General features: G+C 35.7%; 1 protein-coding gene across 2 annotated transcripts in view; it reads right to left on the bottom strand.

Annotated features, from left to right (window-relative positions):
- RSPO2 (R-spondin 2) overlaps window positions 1–19106 on the bottom strand; it is a 159187-nt gene that overhangs the window by 73772 nt on the left and 66309 nt on the right. For both annotated transcript variants that reach the window (XM_045453900.1, XM_045453899.1), the window contains exon 3: window positions 6339–6527. In XM_045453900.1, coding sequence (XP_045309856.1) covers window positions 6339–6527 — 189 coding nt within the window. The remainder of the gene's footprint in view (window positions 1–6338; window positions 6528–19106) is intronic.

Here is a 19106-nt window from a genome sequence, read left to right as displayed (position 1 = left end):
GTCTTTGAACAATCACTCCCCTCTCTTCTCCCTCAACTATCATCTTGACTTGTAACCAAAACACATATAAAAGATTATTCATGATCTCTGTTAGATCTATATTTTCTCATTTTATTTTTCAAAGAGGCATGCAGAGTAGGTCATAGTATTTTCTGCCAAAGACTAAGTTTAGAGTTCCCTTGAGAGCTTTGAATGCTTACATCTAACTGCCCTTTGGGTACCTTCCCCAGGATATCTCATACCACTTTGAACTCAACATGTCCCAAAACACCCATTCTCCACCATAATGGCCTTTCTTGCCAGCACATATGCACCTTCTCTTATTCCGTACCTTCATAAATTCACTACCCAACTTCCAAGCCAAAATCATAAGAGTAATCTCAGTCTCCCTTCACCTTTAGTCAACATCCCATTCATTATCAAGTCCTGTTGATTATCCCTATCCCTCTCGTTCCCGTTTCCACTATGATTACCTTCATTTATTCATTGAATAAATGTGTTGAGCCCCACTATGTGTCAACACTGTTCTGCAGATCGTAAGCCTGTATTCAAGCCAAACAGTCTTAAGTCCCTTCCCCTCTTGGAGCTTACATTCTATTGGGAGAAGTGAATAAAACAGGCAAAACCTGAGTATGTTAGCTACCCATAGTGCTGAGGAAAGAAGGGAGGAAAGGAGGGGGTGAAAGAATGAGGAAAGGGGGGAGAGATAAAAAATGAAGAAAGGAAACATTGGGAAGGAAAGTTAACATTTTAGACAGATTAGCCAGGGAGGGTCTGAGGAGGAAATATCTATTCTCATTTCATTTTTTTTAACCTAGATTATTGTCTTTGCCACCTTCATTGCTGACTTCCCTTTAACTCACATTTCATTCTGCCGAAAGAAAAATATTTCCTCTTCTTATCCCCCTACTTAAAATCCTTCACTGACTACTTGTGGCTTCAGGAAGGTGCTTAAACCGACTAACTTTAGCACAAAAGGTCTGTCAAACTCAGTCGCGCCACCTTGACTATCATTTCTGGTTATGCAGTGGAACTGGACTCAATCACCTACATTTTACTTAACAGTGGATGATTTTCTGTGTGTCTCCACACCTTCAAGTGTGCTTTTCCTTTCTTTTTTTCTTAGCTAGAACGCTTAACTCCTAACAATTCTGAAAATGCCTATAGTCTTTATAAGGGTCATCTCCCCCATTGATGAAATCCACCCAACCTTCGGAAAGTGCGTTTCACTCAGTTTAGGAAACTTCATACAGAAAATAAAAATAGTATGACATCCTCTGCACGCTTCTTTGAAAAATGAGAAAATATGTATCTAACAGAGTAATTGGTAGCAAACAGAAGCAAATTAGCACCCTTTATCACACCCCCACCCTGAACTAATTGATTACTTGTCTGCCTGCTCCACTGGAACAGGGTTTCTCAGCCTCAATGCTACTGATGTTTTGGGCCGCATGGTTCTTTGTTGCAGGAGGCTGTCCTATGCCTTTGTCTAATGTTTTGCAGTATCTATAGTCTATCCACCAGCATCCCTTCAACTGTAATAACCAAAATTATCTGCAAACATTACCACATGTCCCCTAAGGGGAGAAATTACCCATGGTAGAGAACCACTACACTATACCATAAGCAACTCAAGGGCACCAACTAATTATGACTCATTACCATATCGATAGGTAACCGGTACAAAATCCAGCACAAAGGAAGTGTTCAATAAACGCATAGAAGAACCACAATCCTTACTTCTAGTACCACAGATTAGTTTTAACTATTTTCACAATGTATGTCAATGTATCATTTTATGACTTCCTTCATTCAACATTACATTGTGAGATTTATCTATGTTGCTGCATGTTGAGGTAGTTCATTCATTTCTCCTTTTATATATTTTCTTTTTTAATATGTTATGCATTTTTTCAATGTTGTGTTGCTTGGACATTTGGGTTGTTTCCAATTTATAGATCTTTATAAAGGATCATGAGTAATCTTTTATATGTGTTTTGGTTACAAGTCAGGATGGTAGTTTTGTGGAGGCAGAAGAGATAGGAGTGATTGTTAAAAGACCTCATAAGCATTCTTGGGGCGCTAACATTCCTCTTGACCTGTATTGCAGTTGCACAAGTTGCCCTTTTTGTGATAATCCGTTGAACTCTCCATTCATAATCTTGAACATAAATTTCTTGTGATATTTCATTTAAAGTTTTTTAATCACTAAGAACAAGACAGTTTTGCAAACAGAAGAAAAAAAGCCAGAGATTCTGGTAAATGTCATAATGCCAATATTCAGGTAAAAAACAAATGAACTTCACCTTACCAAAGAAAATATTAAACCAAAAAATGCATTTTTTGTACTTTTTGTAAATAGCACTTATTGTTAGACGCAAGGGCAAATGTCTGCTATTAGTTAATTTGTGGACTGGCGCAACTTTTCTAGAAGGCCATTTGGCAATATATATCAAAAGTCTTTAAATTTGTGATATTGTTACATGTTAATCTTAATAAAGCTGAAAACATGTTTTTATGTTTAAAAGTTTATCTTATGCAAATCAGATAAATGTATAAAACTAAAGTGTGTATATGAGAGACTATATAAGAATATTCTTCATATTATTGAAAAACTAAAATCAAATTCTTAATAGGTGATTAAATATATTAGGATATATCCACTCAGTAGGATATATGCAGCCATATTTAATGACATTAACATAATGTTCAAGATCCATTAAGTTGAAACAAGTTACAAAATAGAACAGGGGTACACTTGTAAAGGGAGAAAGACATAAATATACATAGAAACAAAAGTTGAGGGTAGAAGCCAAATGTTAACTTTTGTTATCTTTGACTGTTTTTTTTTTATTTTTGCTTTTGCTGTTTTTTTAAGGCCTATGTGCTTTCTAAGCTTTCTACAAAGAATATTTGTAACTATCTAAGGAATAAAGTTTTTTCATGTAAATGAGTTTTTCAATAAATGAGAAAAAAGTAACGAGAGAAATATCACCTAACACCATCAGAGACAATGGCAGCTCTTAGTGTCCTTGAGTGTATATATTTTTCATAATATGCTTCAAATGGATACTGAATTGGTTTTTAAAAGCATGTCTGGCTTTATAAGCTCCATACTGTATGTACCAAGAGGCCAAACCTAGCCAACATTTCATAAAGCAAGTCTTCCTTCTGAAGATACTGCTTTGCAATTAAAATCTTAAAACAGATGTGCTAGGAAGTTTTATAAAGCTACTGTGCTTGGGGCACCTGGGTGGCTCACTCAGCTGAGTGTCCAACTCTTGATTTTGGCTCAGGTCATTATCCTGGCAGGGTCATGAAATTGAGCCCAACATCCAACTGCATACTAAGCATGGAGCCTGCTTGGGATTCTCTCCTCTCTCTTCCCCTCTGCCCCTCTCCCTTGCTTGTTCTCTCACTCTCTGAAAAAGAATGTTTTTAAAAAGCTACTGTTGGGGTGCCTGGGTGGCTCATTCTGTTAAGTGTCTGACTTTAGCTCAGGTCATGATCTTGTGGTTAGTGGGTTTGAGCCCCTCATCGGGCTCTGTGCTGACAGCTCAGAGCCTGGAGCCTGCTTGAGATCCTGTGTCTTCCTCTCTCTCTGCCCCTCCCCTGCTCACTCATGCATGCTCTTTCTTGCTCGCTCTCTCTCAAAAATAAATAAACATTAAAAAAAAATTTAAATCTACTGTTGCTTGAAGTACAATTTTCTTCTCTACTGTAGAGCAATAATTGCTTAATAAAAAGTGGGTATGATTTCAAATTCTAAGTCTGTAACAGCTTTTCCAATTTAACTCTGTCTCATCCTCTGAATACAATACAAACAACAATGGAATATATGCAAAGTATGGGGGAAAAAATCAAATAATTGGTATGAAAGAATCATGGCCATCCCAAGTCACATAGTGAGAATTAAGAAATAATTCTCCACTTTCACTTTGATTCACAGGAATCTTACTCATAAGCCCTTCCAGCTTTACCAGATAAGTAATGATTTCCTCTAAGTCAGTAAACTGCAACATCGATTACATTCAGTTACAATAAGTATAACCACAGCAAACCCATTCTCACATGGAAATTCTCTTTCCAAGGCTGATTTACAGTCACTGCTCTCCTTTCTGAGAAAAGGGATAAACTTAGCCAAAATGTGTTTGAAGATATATCTGTTGATACACTATAAAGTATTGCTGAGGTGGCTATCCATACAGGTTTGCCTGGGACAGTCCTGGTTTACAACAGTGTCCCTGCATAGTTATCATTAGCAGCCCCTCGGACTCGCCAATGTCCTAGGGTTGAGTAACACATTACATTGTCAGGGTACTGTCCATACACAGACTGCTTAAGTCTAGGCCTAGAACTTGGAATAACTGCCTGGAGCCATCTACACTCTTACCTCATCTTCCTTGTACACTGATGGTATGGAATGAAAAATGCACCAAATATTCAGGAACGCAAATCCTGCCCCCTCCCACCAGGTGGTCTAATGCAATCTGACTAGGACTCCCTTTTAAGGTAAACCTATCATTCCATGGAAGTTAAAAAAACTATGGCAGACAAATTACTAGATAGCCCCCAAATCAAAAAATTAAGGACAAGGTACATACTTGAAAAATTAGACAGTCTGTTGTCAGAGGTTGGGAGTTCTGTCTCTGTAATTGTTAATCCAAACAATTCCATGAAATAGAAGCAGATACGAATTTTCACTGAGCCTATGTATTTCTATCTCTGCTAATGGAAAATTATTCACCTAGAAAACTTAGGACCAAATTTGATTCTCTTTTCACTCTCTGAAGTTAGTTTCTATGTCTCCTTGATTCTATTTTTTAAAATCTCTGGAATTCATTACCCACAGACCTTTCATCAGAATGTGATTTCTCATCTGTAACTGTTACAGTAGCTTTCCTCTACTTTCTGTCCTTCTCCAATTCATTGCCCCCACTGCCGCTAAAACTATCCTGAACAAAGCAACCTCTTCAGTCCTCTTCTGCTTGAAACCTGTAGGTAATATCCAGACTCCTTGGCACAGCATTCAAGTCCTTTATCCTTGCACTCCAACCTCTGTCCCTTTCCATTCTCAGTTCCAACCACACCACCTACTAAGCCCATCCGACTCAATGGTTCTTATCCAGAGATAATGTATTATAGATTGGACTAATCATCTAGGAGGTGTTCAAAAATGTCTGGGTACATTTTTACTTGTCACAGTGACTTGAGGGCACAAAGAACATTTCATGGGCAGGGACTGAGGATACTGAATGTTCAGCAATGTAGATTAAATGGCCTTGCCAAAATACCAATCACATCCCAGATGGGACTTATTGTTCTCCAAGCACATTATTTTTACACATGTGTGTCTCCTTCTTTCTAAAATCTATTTAACCTCCCACCATTAGTTCTGCCTTCTTCCAAAATAATATTGTCCTTGGATGATTCAATTCAAACTCTCCTCTAATCTAAAGGCCTTGGCTGATTTAATAGCCATGTATACAGTATTAATGGGAGGTAATTAAATTACTCCCCTAACATACTGCTTGCCTGATATAGCTTAGTGTACTGAATTAAAATTAAACTTTTACCCTTTTGTCATTTTGTCATTTCGCTCCACGTTTTGTTTTGTTTTTTTCCTTATCCTCTCTATGCCCTAACATTTAAGCTCCTTAAAGAAAGGGATGTTCTTTTGGTATGTCATTCATTTTTTTTTTAATTCCAATTACTACTATTCACTTAGAAGTTGAGAATCATTTTATAAGTGATTTTTGGATTAAAAGATAAAAATCATTCCTATATGACTATGTATAGAATGCCATTCCTTAATACTTTTTCTAATTGTTAAACTTAGAACTCAAAATATTCTAAAATGAACTAAATATTTTAGTTAAATCTTTCATTAGTAATGGTGCTTTACAGAACTATTTAATATAATGTATTATAGATTAAACTATGGATTACAAACTCAGATAAAAAAAAGAGGCAAAAGAAGCCATAGGCACTGTAGTAAAGTGGAGACAATGTTCCCAGTATAAAGACATTTAAATTCCTTGGGAATTTTGCTGTTGTTGCGCTAAGTATGCCTTATACAGATCTTCTTAACAAGCTTGTGTTGGAGATGCGTGTTATACAAAAAATACTTAAATAACCTAAAAATAAAAAGTGTGTATGCAATGTACTTCTAGACAAAAGATAAAAATATTCTTATCCTACCCCCACTGAATTTTAAGTTTAAGATTGCACTATTTCTGTAGCATATTAAAATTACACTTGTTTTTAGCCAAAATTTTCAATTTAACTCCCCCCAAGTTTCATAAACAGTAAATAGTAGACAAAAGTCAACTGCTCACTTGCACATCTGTTCATATCTGGGGCTCGGTGTCCATAGTAGCCAGATGGACAGGAATGCAGGCATTCTCCATACTGGCGCATGCCTTCTCTTCGAAGAAAGAAGAACAGCTTCTGTTGACATCGGCTGCACCCGTTGTCCTTTGAACAAGACAAACAACCCTTGCAAATGGGATTTGATACATAACTAGCTGTAAGAGAAAACACAAAACACACATTCAAATAAAAGTATGATCAGACCTCCGGTCAATACAACATGCTGAAGAGACAAGGGTCTCTGGTCCTACTCTAATCACATAGAAATGTGGAACAAAATATCCACTCCCAACCCGAAAAAAAAAAAGGTTAATACACAACCAAACTTAGAAACAAAGAGGAAACTCAGAGGTAGGGCTGAAGGTCTACCATGGCCTGTGGAGATGTTAGACCAGACAGAAGCAGACCTTATGTCAGGGTCTTGAATCAAGGCCAAGAAATATGCACATGAAGACCAGACACTTGGGTCTCCTATGTAGACTGGAGTTGTGAGGGCTGTTTGCACATGAAACCAGTACTAGAAGCCCCTGCCCTAATTTTCCAGAGAAGATTTCAACCCCAGATTAGGGGGATAGAGTGGGTGAGCACAGTAGAGAGAAAACATAGCCCATGAGGCACAAGAACCCCCAAATCCACAATATATCCAAGTATGGGATACAAGTTCAAACTATCAATCTGGTGTCAAATAACTAAATCAAGAGGCTAACATAAAAACGTCAATCCAGGAAAACCCACAAAGTAACAAATATCAAACTACCTTATAAAGTTTTCTACAATCCTGAGGCCTGGAACTTGCATGGAAAACAAACTTCACATCAAAATGAACCAATCACTGGGCGCCTGGGTGGTTCAGTTGGTTAAGTGGCCAACTTCACCTCAGGTCATGATTTCGTGGTCCGTGAGTTCCAGCCCCGCATCGGGCTCTGTGCTGATAGCTCGGAGCCTGGAGCCTGCTTCTGTTTCTGTGTCTCCCTCCCCCTCTGCCCCTCCCCCATTTGCACTCTGTCTCTGCCTTTCAAAAATGAATGTTAAACAAACAAACAAACAAAAAAAATGAACCAATCACACGTACAAGCAAACCTCCATGGGTAGAGTCATCAATCTCAGAAAGACTTCACACCTAACCAGTCATATATAATAGAACCATCTGAAAGTCTAAAATGATTATCTTCAGAATATTTGAAGAGATAAAACAAGAACTAGAAATCACACGGGAAGAAACAATATCATATAGTGACTGTGCAAGTTAGAAAGAAATGAAAATTTTAAAACTGAAAAACAATTCTATAGACAAGTTGAATGGTACATTAGAAAAAAAAAAGGTATTTAACTAGAAAACATGTTTAAATAACTGTAGCACCAAAAAAAGATGAAAGATGTGAAAAAAGATGTGAAAAGAAAAAGATGTGAAAAAGATGTGAAAAAGGTAAGAAGCATGTAAAAAGAAAAAGTTTTAATACATGATTATTACGTGTTGTAGTATCAAAAAATAGAGAATATGAGTAAGATGTAATATCCAAAGAGATCATGGCTGATCAGTTTCCAGATTTAAAGAAAGAGATGGATTCTTAGATGAAAGCTTCGTAGAACTGAGGAGATCAGTAAAAATAAGTCTGCATCTGAACACAGCATATTTATACTAAAGAATGAAGTCAAACCAGCGGGAAACAGTAAAACCTTGGTTTGCGAGCATAACTCATTCTGGAACATGCTTGTAATCCAAAGCACTTGTATATCAAAGCAAATTGCAAGAACCATTGGCTCAGTTGTGCTCATGTGACGTTCGGCATCATATACTACTTGTATTGCAAGACATAGCTCATTTATTTATCAAGTTAAAATTTGTTAGAAATGTTTGCTTGTCTTGCTGAACACTTGCAGAGTAAGTTACTTGCGATCCAAGGTTTTATTGTACATACAAAGGAATACAATTTTGGCCTCTAGCAGAAATCTCATCAGAAATAATAAGTGTTAGATAGTGAAATATTTTCTTCAGCATGCTAAGAGAAAATTATCAAACTATAATTCTACAAGCAATTAAATGATAGTTTAAGAATGAGGCCAAAATAAAGATCCATTCAGCCAAATTAAAGGCAAGAAACTTATTAACCACTCACCAAAAGATTAAACTGTATTTATTGGAAAAATGAAATGGAACCCAGAAGGAAGTAGAATGTAATAAGCAATAGTGATCAAATCAATTGAGAAATGTTGGTGTGTCTATTAAAAGTTCCAGTTTTTAAAAAGTAATGATTAATTTCCAGGGTTTAAAAATAATACATATTTTATATTTAACAGCAATAATGTGGAAGAGTTAAGGAGGGAAAACAAAAAGCATTTCAAGTTTCTATATTTTGAGTGAGGAAGACCAACACGAATTAAACTTTGTCAAGTTAAATGTATTTGCTAAAACTCTAGGTAGCAACCTCAAAAACAGTAATGTAGAACTTCTAAACCAGTGACAACTACAGATGTCCTAAACGTATAAAATATAAGTAGGAGGTAACAATCCACATGTCTGTGACCAAAAGAATGGATAAATTGTAGTGTATTTTAATGATGAAAAAAACTACTGACACATGAACAGGAATGAAACTTCTATATAGTATGTTGAACAAAGAAGTCAGATTAAAAAAAGAAAAAGGTATACTCCATATAACTATTTATATTGATGTCAAGGACACGTGAAACTAATCTATGGGGACACAAATTAGAACATTAAATGCCTTTGAGGGTTTAAGACTGACTGGAAAGGGGTATACTGGAATTTTTGGCAGGTATGTTTGTTTCCTAAGCCTGCCTTAACAAATTCCACAATGTAGTGACTTCAACACCAGGAATTCATTCTCTCAGTTCTGTAGGCTAGAAGTCTGAAATCAAGGTGTCCATAGAGCCATGCTTCCTCTGAAGACCCTAGGGAAGAATCCTTCTCTCTTCTTCTGGTGGCCCCAGATTTTCCGTGGCTGGTGGCAGATCTCCAATCTGACTCCATTGGCACATAGTCTTCTTCTCTATGTACCTCTGTGTGTCCTGTCGCTAACAGAGACCCTGTCATTGGATTTAGGGACCACCTTAATCTAGTATGATCTCCATACTCAAATGTATTTGCAAAGCCCCTATTTTCAAATAAGGTCATATTCTGAGTCTCCAGGTGGACATGAATGAGGGCAGGGGTTGGGAGTGCGGAGCCTATTTAACCCACTACAGGAGGTGATGGGCAATGTATATAGTTGTAAAACCTATCCAGCTGTGCATTTTTACAAGCAATGTGCATAATTTATAAGTAAATTTTATCTGAAGTTTTTAAACAAGAAAAAAAAATGGGTACAAAGGCCATACACTAACTTCAGGATAATGTAATTGTTACTTATAATTACATCTCTTTTGAAGATTCTATAAATTATATTGGATGCTCACCTATGTAATATTACTTACATTTATGGTTATTTTTAAACAGAAATATCCTATTGGATGGACAAGGTGGGATGATACTAAGTAAATGTTGAAACAGCATCTGGAAAATTGATGTATGAACCTTATAAACTTTACTATATCTAATGATAAAAAGAGTAATTTTAAAGAAACAAAATACTATTTCTAGCCCTAGTATAAAATTCAGATATAAAATCTTATAACCTAATATAATTTCTAAAATATGAAAAACTCATATAACTTTTAGTTATCACTATACCAAGCAAAGTCATAAACATAACAAGATATAGGAGGTCACACTGACTTCATTTTATCAGGTTAACCCACAGAAGAAAGAAGTAAGAGAAGGACCAGAAAACTCAGCAACTATTGAGACTTTAGCTTTGAGACCACATCCTCTTTGCCCTACATACAATTTTTATTGCATATAAAATAATATGAAGCCCCAAGTATACAAACTAGCAGCTATACAACAAAGTGAGCTGTATACCACACCTTTCCTGTAGTTATAATGATTCAACATCTGATATATTTACAGCTAGTTGTAGCAGATCTATATAGGTTTTAGTTCCACAAGATGCTCTCCCTGCTTCTCCTGGGCTCCTAACAGCCCCGATTTGATTTTTATAGCTTCTCTTCTAGGAAGATATTGAAACAGGAGTTTTGTTCTTCTTCTGAAAAGAACTCAGAAACCAGGAATTAGGGCCAAGGTTGCTCTTTGAATTAACCATTAATATCTGATTCTTCCCACCTAGCCCAGGATTTTTTTTTCTGTAAACTGTTCAACTGCTTTATCTGCATATGGAGTCTATTTCATGGACCTTCTCTTATTTACAAACCTATTGATCCTTTCCAAATGTTTCTTATTTACTACCATATTTTCCAAAATCTGCAACTGTGTTGGAAAAAAAAAGAATCGACACAGACAAAAAGTTACTTCCTCAGATATAATTCTTCATTATATTTTACAAGTCTACTTTCTAGACATATATACATTTTTGTATGTGTAACATAACTTTATTTTTCATAACTGACCATACTTTACATGTATGCTAACTTGTTCAATTTCAGTTAAGTTGTGAGCATCTTTTCCTAGCAATGAACAAAACCAGTATCACTCTCTTATTTTTCTGGAAGCATCAGTTCTATCTGCTTCCTCTGTTTACCACAACCACCCATTCAGTTATCCCCAACGCTACTTTTCTGAAGACCACGACCAGTTTTCTAAACTTTAATGCAAGACCTCATTCTCAGTTTCTGGTCCTCACAACTCCTGTAGCCTGGGTCACTTCAGAAAGTTTTATTCCTCCTGTGGCTTCTATGATAATGTCTCCTCCTATACACTTAATTCCAACTCACTATCCTTATTTCCACTAATTCTCTCATAATTCAGGCTCTTATTATTTCTCACTAAGACATTTATGGTGCCCCAACCCTATATCCACCTTTATTTTACCGTAAAGTCTGTTTTTGGGTTGATTCTCCTGCTTTTATGCTAATTGTAGGATTTCAGTTAGACTTTACTCTGACAAGATAATATTGATTTATAAAGCATTTTCATACAGCTGAATGAAAATAAGCCTATACTATTTGCAATTTCCCCAGCTGTCTTCTGAAGAGATTCTACTCCGATATGGTTATTAGCATCCTGAGCAGGGTGTAAAGAGTAGGTAAGTTTCAAAAACTGAGATTTGGCTCACCCTCTCTGTGTAAGAAAGGGGTAAAAATTAGAGGGTGTATATGGTGCAGAAATCTGGGTGAGAGGAACAGAACTGGAGTACTCATCAGCTATATGATGGACAAAATGGCTTTGACAGGGGAGGTGACTAGGAGAACCCAACTTATTTTTATTTTCAGGGCTGTCTAAGAACATAACCCACCTTAAGCACAAAGACCCTATGGCATGATATTTGGGGAAGCAATTGATGACTCTTGTGAGAGGGAAACCCTTAAATAGGAGTAACCAGGAGACTAAGGCAAGGGCAGAGGTTGCTAGCTGGAGATGCATCAAAGGGAGCCCCACATTTCGGAACACCCTGTGACATGTCTGTGTTCAGAACCCCCTGTAATGTCTGTGGTTAGTTTGCTGGCTGCATTCTGCTCTTCAGTTTAATTATAGATTTAGAAAAGAACTATATCAAGGCTGTCCAAATTCCCAATTAGCTTATTAAGACAAAATTTGGAAGATTTACATACATAGAATGGTTTAAAAAGACTATCATCGCAAACAAGTGCTGAAACTATACTTTTAGTTCAAAAGCTAAACCAAGAGCTCTTTATCACCATAAATCACATTCTATACTAACAAATATGGAGAAAAGAGAATTACAGAACCGAGAGAACCAACATAAATTAAAGGCTTTTTGTTTTGTCTTTATGTATCTGAAGCCAACTTTCATCTGGATCACGAAGATTTTAGAGTCAACAAATTGTGCTCCACATTTTTTAAAGGTATCCTTAAAATCATTAAAAGCAAGGCTTTATTTACTTGAACCTTGACTGACTTAATGAAAATGAATCAGGGAATACTTATCTCAATCCATATCTGCTATCTTTATAACCCCACAAATAAGGAATTCTCTTAAAGCAAAAGTGATGTAAGCCATATCCAACATAAGTGCTCTTCCCAATCACCCATTTTCTCTAGCCATTAATAGTGCTCCTCAACACTGAAGGATAAGAGCACATTTTTTTCTTTTTTCTCTTTTTTTTTTTTTTTGCAATTTGAAGCTTCATGATCCAAACGTCAAATAGACTTTTCAGTTGAATGAACCATTGTCCAGTGTCAACTATCCTAGTGGTCTCTATCTTGTAAATTAGTAACTTAATTCAACAAGAATTTCTTCATCCATTATATGGTGACTACAGCAATCTCTGTATCTAAAGCCAGGCAAAAACAGACTTTTAAACAGGACTAATTTATTTGGTCAGGATCTTAATAAGTTAAATGGCTCTGCCTATTGCTAGGAGGTTTAATTCAACTGTGCAGGTGAATAAACAGATCTTAATTCCCAGCTTTGATGACCATGTTTATTTGCTCTCTCTGTAAGCTTCAACTTTTCCAACACTAAAGCCTGCTGAGATCCAGAGCTTCATCATTCCAACCAAAACACTTTTTTCTAAGTCTAGACCCACCCAAAATTCTAAAGATGAAATATATCACATAAAACATTAACAAATTTCAGAAAGGTGTTAGGCAGTACTATTAACACAAGTCTACACATATCTCCCTGACAGGGAAAGGAATATGTGGATATACATAAAACAAGAAAAATTATCAGGCAGAACCCAGGTCAAAATACCTATATTACTAACAAGTATATAAAGAGAGAAAAACAGCATAAATATAACCTCTTTTTCTTAATTCTAGTTATTTGATTTGTGTTCCTCTTAAATTGAAAAGTAAGTTTGGTCTTTTATGAATGCTGGTATTTTAAGTTTGATCCTTTGTTAAATTAAATCCAGTTATTCACATTTTATCCCATTGAGCATTTTATGTAGGTGTTGAATGCCCATCTGTTTCTAATATACTCCTAACACTTTTTAAAAGTGTTCCCCTGTTTCAGAATTTAGCCCTTGCCAAGCAAAAAGAAATCTAAATTCCTTCCTGGTGAAGGAATCCATTCCTGACAAAAGGTACAAATTTCTAACTCTAAAATAATGGGACTTAACAATGGGCTGTTGGCCTCTTAGCTTTGCTCCATCTTTGCTAGTACAACATTACAATTTCAACAAATTTTTAAAACTAAACAGTTAACTTCATTACTCAAATTTATGAAATCGCTAATATTTGTGTCTGCCCAATCCCAAATTCAAGATATAGGTTTAAAATTAAAAACCCTATCTCTGGCACCAATAACAAGAAACCTGCCTATTGGATCCTATACAAATTGAGTTGGGAACAGATCCTCCCACTAGAACTTGGCAACATTAGGATAAAAATCCTTTAATCGTGTGAACTACCCAAGCTCAAACTCAACTAAGTAATCAAGGTCATGAGTTAAGGAGGTACGAAAGATTTGAGTAAAATGAAAAATTGCTATCTTAGGATACTTTACTAAGTTTTACACTAAGTTGTAAATATTTATAGGAAATAGCATCATGGAACATGCAATTTGATCTTTGATATAAAGACAATGAATGTTAATGCTCTAGATTATTATACTCATCATGCCCCAGAAAGAAAATAGACGTTAAAACTAACAATGTTAACAAAGCTTAGAGAAAAATTTCTCAAATTTCCATTAAGGTTTTAGAGGAGCTAGATTAGCATGAATTTATTTTAGAAAAAAAATGAGAATAAAAGACAAACTTGCACCAAGAATTCCAAAATTTTACAACCTCTAGAATTAAACCATATTTCTCATTATCTCTTCTCAGCTTTTATCATGAGGTAGTAACAATATTGTTAAGTAAAAGGCTTATAAAAATTTAACTTCTCTAAGTACTAGCTTTGAGAAATCCATATTAATTGGCTACCTGAAAATTTGATAATTATTTAATAATTTATAATTCCATTTTATTCACCTACAATGAATGAATGACTTAATAGGTCTTTATCTCTAGAAGTAATCCTTGGGAAAATATTATTTCTAAAAATTTATAAGCCCCCCCCAACATGGAAATCATCTTTAGAGATGAATATTCTTAATGACATCAGGATTAAAGGTCTTTAATTAGATGCTCTTGCTTCACTTACAAAAATATGTATCTCACTGTACAAAAACTCAAGGCTACCAAGAGATTTTAAAATATGGGGGGAGAGAGCTAAATGGAGTTATGGATTTATTATAACATGTGAAGTGCTAATAACTTGACAAACAAGGAAAAAAATGAGCACAGTTATATGCTCATTATTTGCCCATGCCAGTGCCATTTGAGCCATAATCCCCATAGTTGGGCACCAGAGAAGTACATTTACCACCACAGTTAACTGTGGCTATAGTGTGATTCACTGGGCAGGTTTTTTTTTTTTTTTTTTACATGGAACAGGGAAGCAGAAAGTCTCTATGAGGCGTGACTCATGCATGCTTCATGTGGGACAGCTAAGATGTCATAGAGAAGCCCAGAATAATCAATAACTGCAGACCAAGGAAAGACAATGAACCAAGACAAAGTTGCAAAATAAACATGAAGTCTTACATGGGTCTGTTTGAGGGCGCAACGAACATATCCATAACATGAGAAATACATTCTCCTTCTAACTTAAGTCAGACATCATTAACAATCAAGACAGTCTGCCCAAACTTGAGGAGCAAGCAGCTCACGTTGAACATAAAAATTCAAAAGAATTAAATGGGATTTCAAAATTCTCCAAAAACATGTTTTCAAAATGGTCAATACCCTAAGTAAAATGACAAGTCACATAAATGGAAAAAAGTAGTTATGTATATATAGCCTCTTATAAAAAATAAAATCCTAAACCCTCAATTTAGCATATACAATTCCCCAAATGATGAAGTATTTCCCATAATTAACATTCATTTTGAAAGCCAAGCCCTATAAGAATTATTCCTTTTCCTCCCCTAAAACTCTTTGACACAAAAATATTAATGCATATCCCTATACCAGACATTAATTCTGACAGATAATAGGGGAGAAAGTGTTTAATTAAGGATCAAAACACACTCATCACAAAACTAAGCTACTCAAGAGGGCAAATACCACCACCAGAATCATATGCTCTTCAGCTTCAACAGCTACTAACACTAATAACATTAATTAGTTGATGAAATCCGAGAAAAATATAAGATGGCTTGAGACTGCTCATTTTTTTTCAAAGATACATGATGTTTTTGAGACAAAAGAATCAGATCTTCTGTTATATAAAATAAGCCACTCACCTGAATCTGTGAGAGAGAAAAAAATTTACTCTATAAAACTGTTCTAGTGCTAAAAGTAAGCTTAAAGTTAGAATGTGTGCAGACCTATAAGCCATAGCTAGAAATTGCTGTGTAGCACAGATTTCCCATGCCAAGGTTGGCTTGGGCTTTCACAACATACTTAAGCAACCCTATGGAAATGTTGACAGACTGCTGGTGCTAATGGTAACTCCAACATGAGATCTAAATATATACATTTAGGAAGATTGTGAAACTACCACTCTCGCACAGTTCCATGTTTATATAAGAAGATAATCCAATTATTTAAATAGAGAAAAACAAATTGCTCACAAGCAGAGCCAGAATTTTATTCCAAAAAGTGCTTAAGTACATCTTACACTAACACTTCTTCAAAATAGCTTTACATGCTTTGTAAGGGCCGTAGTGTCTGACCTGCCTAATTGCCTGTAGAAAAAAAATCTCCCCCATTTGGACTACACAAAAATTAAATTGTTTTTAAAAGGGGAGGATGGGAGGGATGGTGTCTATTCAATATATATTCCCATCATGCACAACTATTCCACATGTACACCTGCTTCCTAGAATAGAAACTAGTTTGGTAACTCCTGCTTATTCCACTTTTAATTTTAAAACAATAAATGGAAAGCAAACTGGATGGCTTATTTGGTGTCATAAACACAGCCCTCAAGAAGAATCTGTGTCATAACTAACCAGATTAAAGACTCCATGTGTTTTAGATGTGGAAACTTCCATGGATCATACCACTGTGTCTGAAAATTGAGAATAAACACTGCTAGCTATGCTGTCCCAGAGAAAGGTTTCTTCAAAGATAATAAAATTTTTTTTAAGCTGCATTAATGAAAAACACACTAACAAACCCTTAGGGCTGACAAACATTATTTTGCAACAATTATTAAGGACTACACTGTGAAGCAAGGGAAAAAAGTGAAAGCTTTATTACATTCAATGTAGGTCACTCTTGTTAAAACCACACACACACACACACACACACACACACACACACACACACACACCTGAACAGAAGTGAGAATGATTCGCTATTAAATCTCCAGACCTACAGAAGATAGTTTTCAATTTTTAAATCGATTGTCTGCATTTAACATTTATAAACAGTTTATTTTAAAATGCTTTGTCGATATGCCTCACAGCATTCCTTACCTCAGACCCAGTTTGAAATCTAGCTGCTTAACCATATTTATTCTGAGAAAATTCTGTCTACTCAGAACAAGAAGCAATGAAAAAGAGGAAAGTCAAAAAGGGTGGGGGAGGGGGAAGAAAACGAACTTTGGAGAACCTGATACGTGACAAATTGCAGGCTACATGCTTTCATACTTTTTGAAAGTAATGCTTATTACTCATAATTTCTGTTTATCAAAGTGAATAAACAGATCAGAGAGTTTAAGAAACCTTTCCAAGGTCATACAGTTTGTTTGTGACAAATTTGAATCCAGCTCTCACAAAAGCCATGCTTTTTCTTTCCCCACTAAGAGATATATGCATAGCACCTAGGGGAAAAAATGCATTCTAGCATGATTAAAACCGTGAGTTTTTCAAATTAGGCTGTGCCTTTTAATTTGCTCCCTGTGCTTTGCTCTGTTTTTAGCTGCAGCAAAATAACCAAAATTCCTTTTGATGATTAGTCACTAAGAGCACTATACTAATTCTTTCCTAACGTAAGTAGGAATATATTAAGTCTCACAAACCAACCAAATTAAGATGTCATTCACAAAAACATTTCAGAGTAACACTGCTGATACAACAGAAAGGAGAACAGGGAGAAACTGAGTTACAGGGTTCTCCTAGCAGAGGTTAAAGAGAATCTTCAGAATTATAAATGGAAAGAAAGTATTTCACTGTTTGGGCATACAGCAAAAGGCCAGCACTTCTTCAATAGGGATCTCTACTTAACAAGTTCAAAGAAAAAACAAAAAAACCTACCCAAACCATACAATTTCCTGCAAATGGGCCACTCTCCTGTCTTTGAAGACAGATGCTATCCTGGCTAAAGGGCCTTTGAAGTAACACAGCAAGCATACCTGTGTAATTAGAAAGGCTGGGGACACCATTCAAATGATCCAAAACTAGACTTTTAAGATGTGCTAAAGTGGGGAGATATGGACTAACATTCTGATGCAGGAGAAACCTCTGTTCTAAATAGATTTGGAGACCAATTTGCCACTGCTTTCTGACCACAGTTCTCCTCTATTTCCTCCAGGCCTTGAAAGACAAAAACAAATTGCCTATTAATGAAAAACTATAAATAGTGTTTGGTCACTCTCAAAAAGTGGCAAAACTATATATGTATGTGTTTACAGACACAGATGTATAGATAACCATAGACATGGATATATGCCTATGTTTACAGATTATATACAGACGTATGCATGTACTATTTTTTCTGAACCATTTCAGTAGTGGTGGCAGACATTATGCTCTTTTATCTCTACATTTTTTCAGTGTTCACTACATATTTCCAAAAATAAGGACATTGTCTTACATCAGCCATATTGATATAATACTATTTTCTAATCCACAGTCCATATTCAATTATTCCAATCACGTCATTTATATCTATTTTTCTCCTATACTAGAATCCCATCCAACTTTATGCACTGCATTAGACTGTCTTCTTTTTTAGTCTCCTTAATCTGGAACACCTCCTCTCTCATGAACTTGCATTTTGGAAGAGAATAGGTCAGTTATTTACAGAATGTTTACTTGGGTTTGTCTGATACTCCCTCATGACATTCTTTGGATAATGTATGAAGTGATGTTGTGTCCTTTCTTGTGCATGCCAAGATGAATTTGGTTCCTTTCTTGTGCATGCCAAATGAATTTGGTTCCATTACTCATGATATTAACCTTGATCCCTTAGTTAAGATGTTATCTTCCAGGTTTCTATACTATGAAGTTATTACTTGCACCTCTGTAACAATTTTTGAAAAAATACAGTAAGATTGTATAAATATCCTGTTCCTCATCATAATTATGCACAATAGTTATGGTATTCTTTTTTATGCTTGCCTAAATCAACTATTACTCTGATGGTTCTCAAAGGTGATTTTCTAACTCCATCATTCCTTCTCCATCGATAAGGGGGAATTCAGTTGTTAGGAGGAGCTTCCCCTTCTCCCTCATTTGTCTGTTTTTATCAGTAGGGAACCATGGATTTTATTCAGTGGACTGTCATCTGTTACTGTATTTAATGCTCAACTTATCCTAGATTTGTTCAGTGAGAGCACTACAAGGTACCATGGTTTTTAAATTTTATTTTATGTGCATGCCACCAAGCGTTTTGGGTAAACATGAAGATTTAATTTATCCTGGAAGAGCTAAGAAATGGGTGGTAATAGGAGCTGGGTATTAAAGAGAAAGCATAAGTTTGAGGAGGATATCCCAAAGAGAGAGAGAACAGTATGTATGAGATGTATGCACAGT

Source organism: Leopardus geoffroyi, chromosome C3 (assembly GCF_018350155.1).
Source record: "Leopardus geoffroyi isolate Oge1 chromosome C3, O.geoffroyi_Oge1_pat1.0, whole genome shotgun sequence".
Lineage (NCBI taxonomy): Eukaryota > Metazoa > Chordata > Mammalia > Carnivora > Felidae > Leopardus > Leopardus geoffroyi.
The sequence above is the reverse complement of the archived record's forward strand: the minus strand, read 5'-3'. Positions and strand labels throughout refer to the sequence as shown.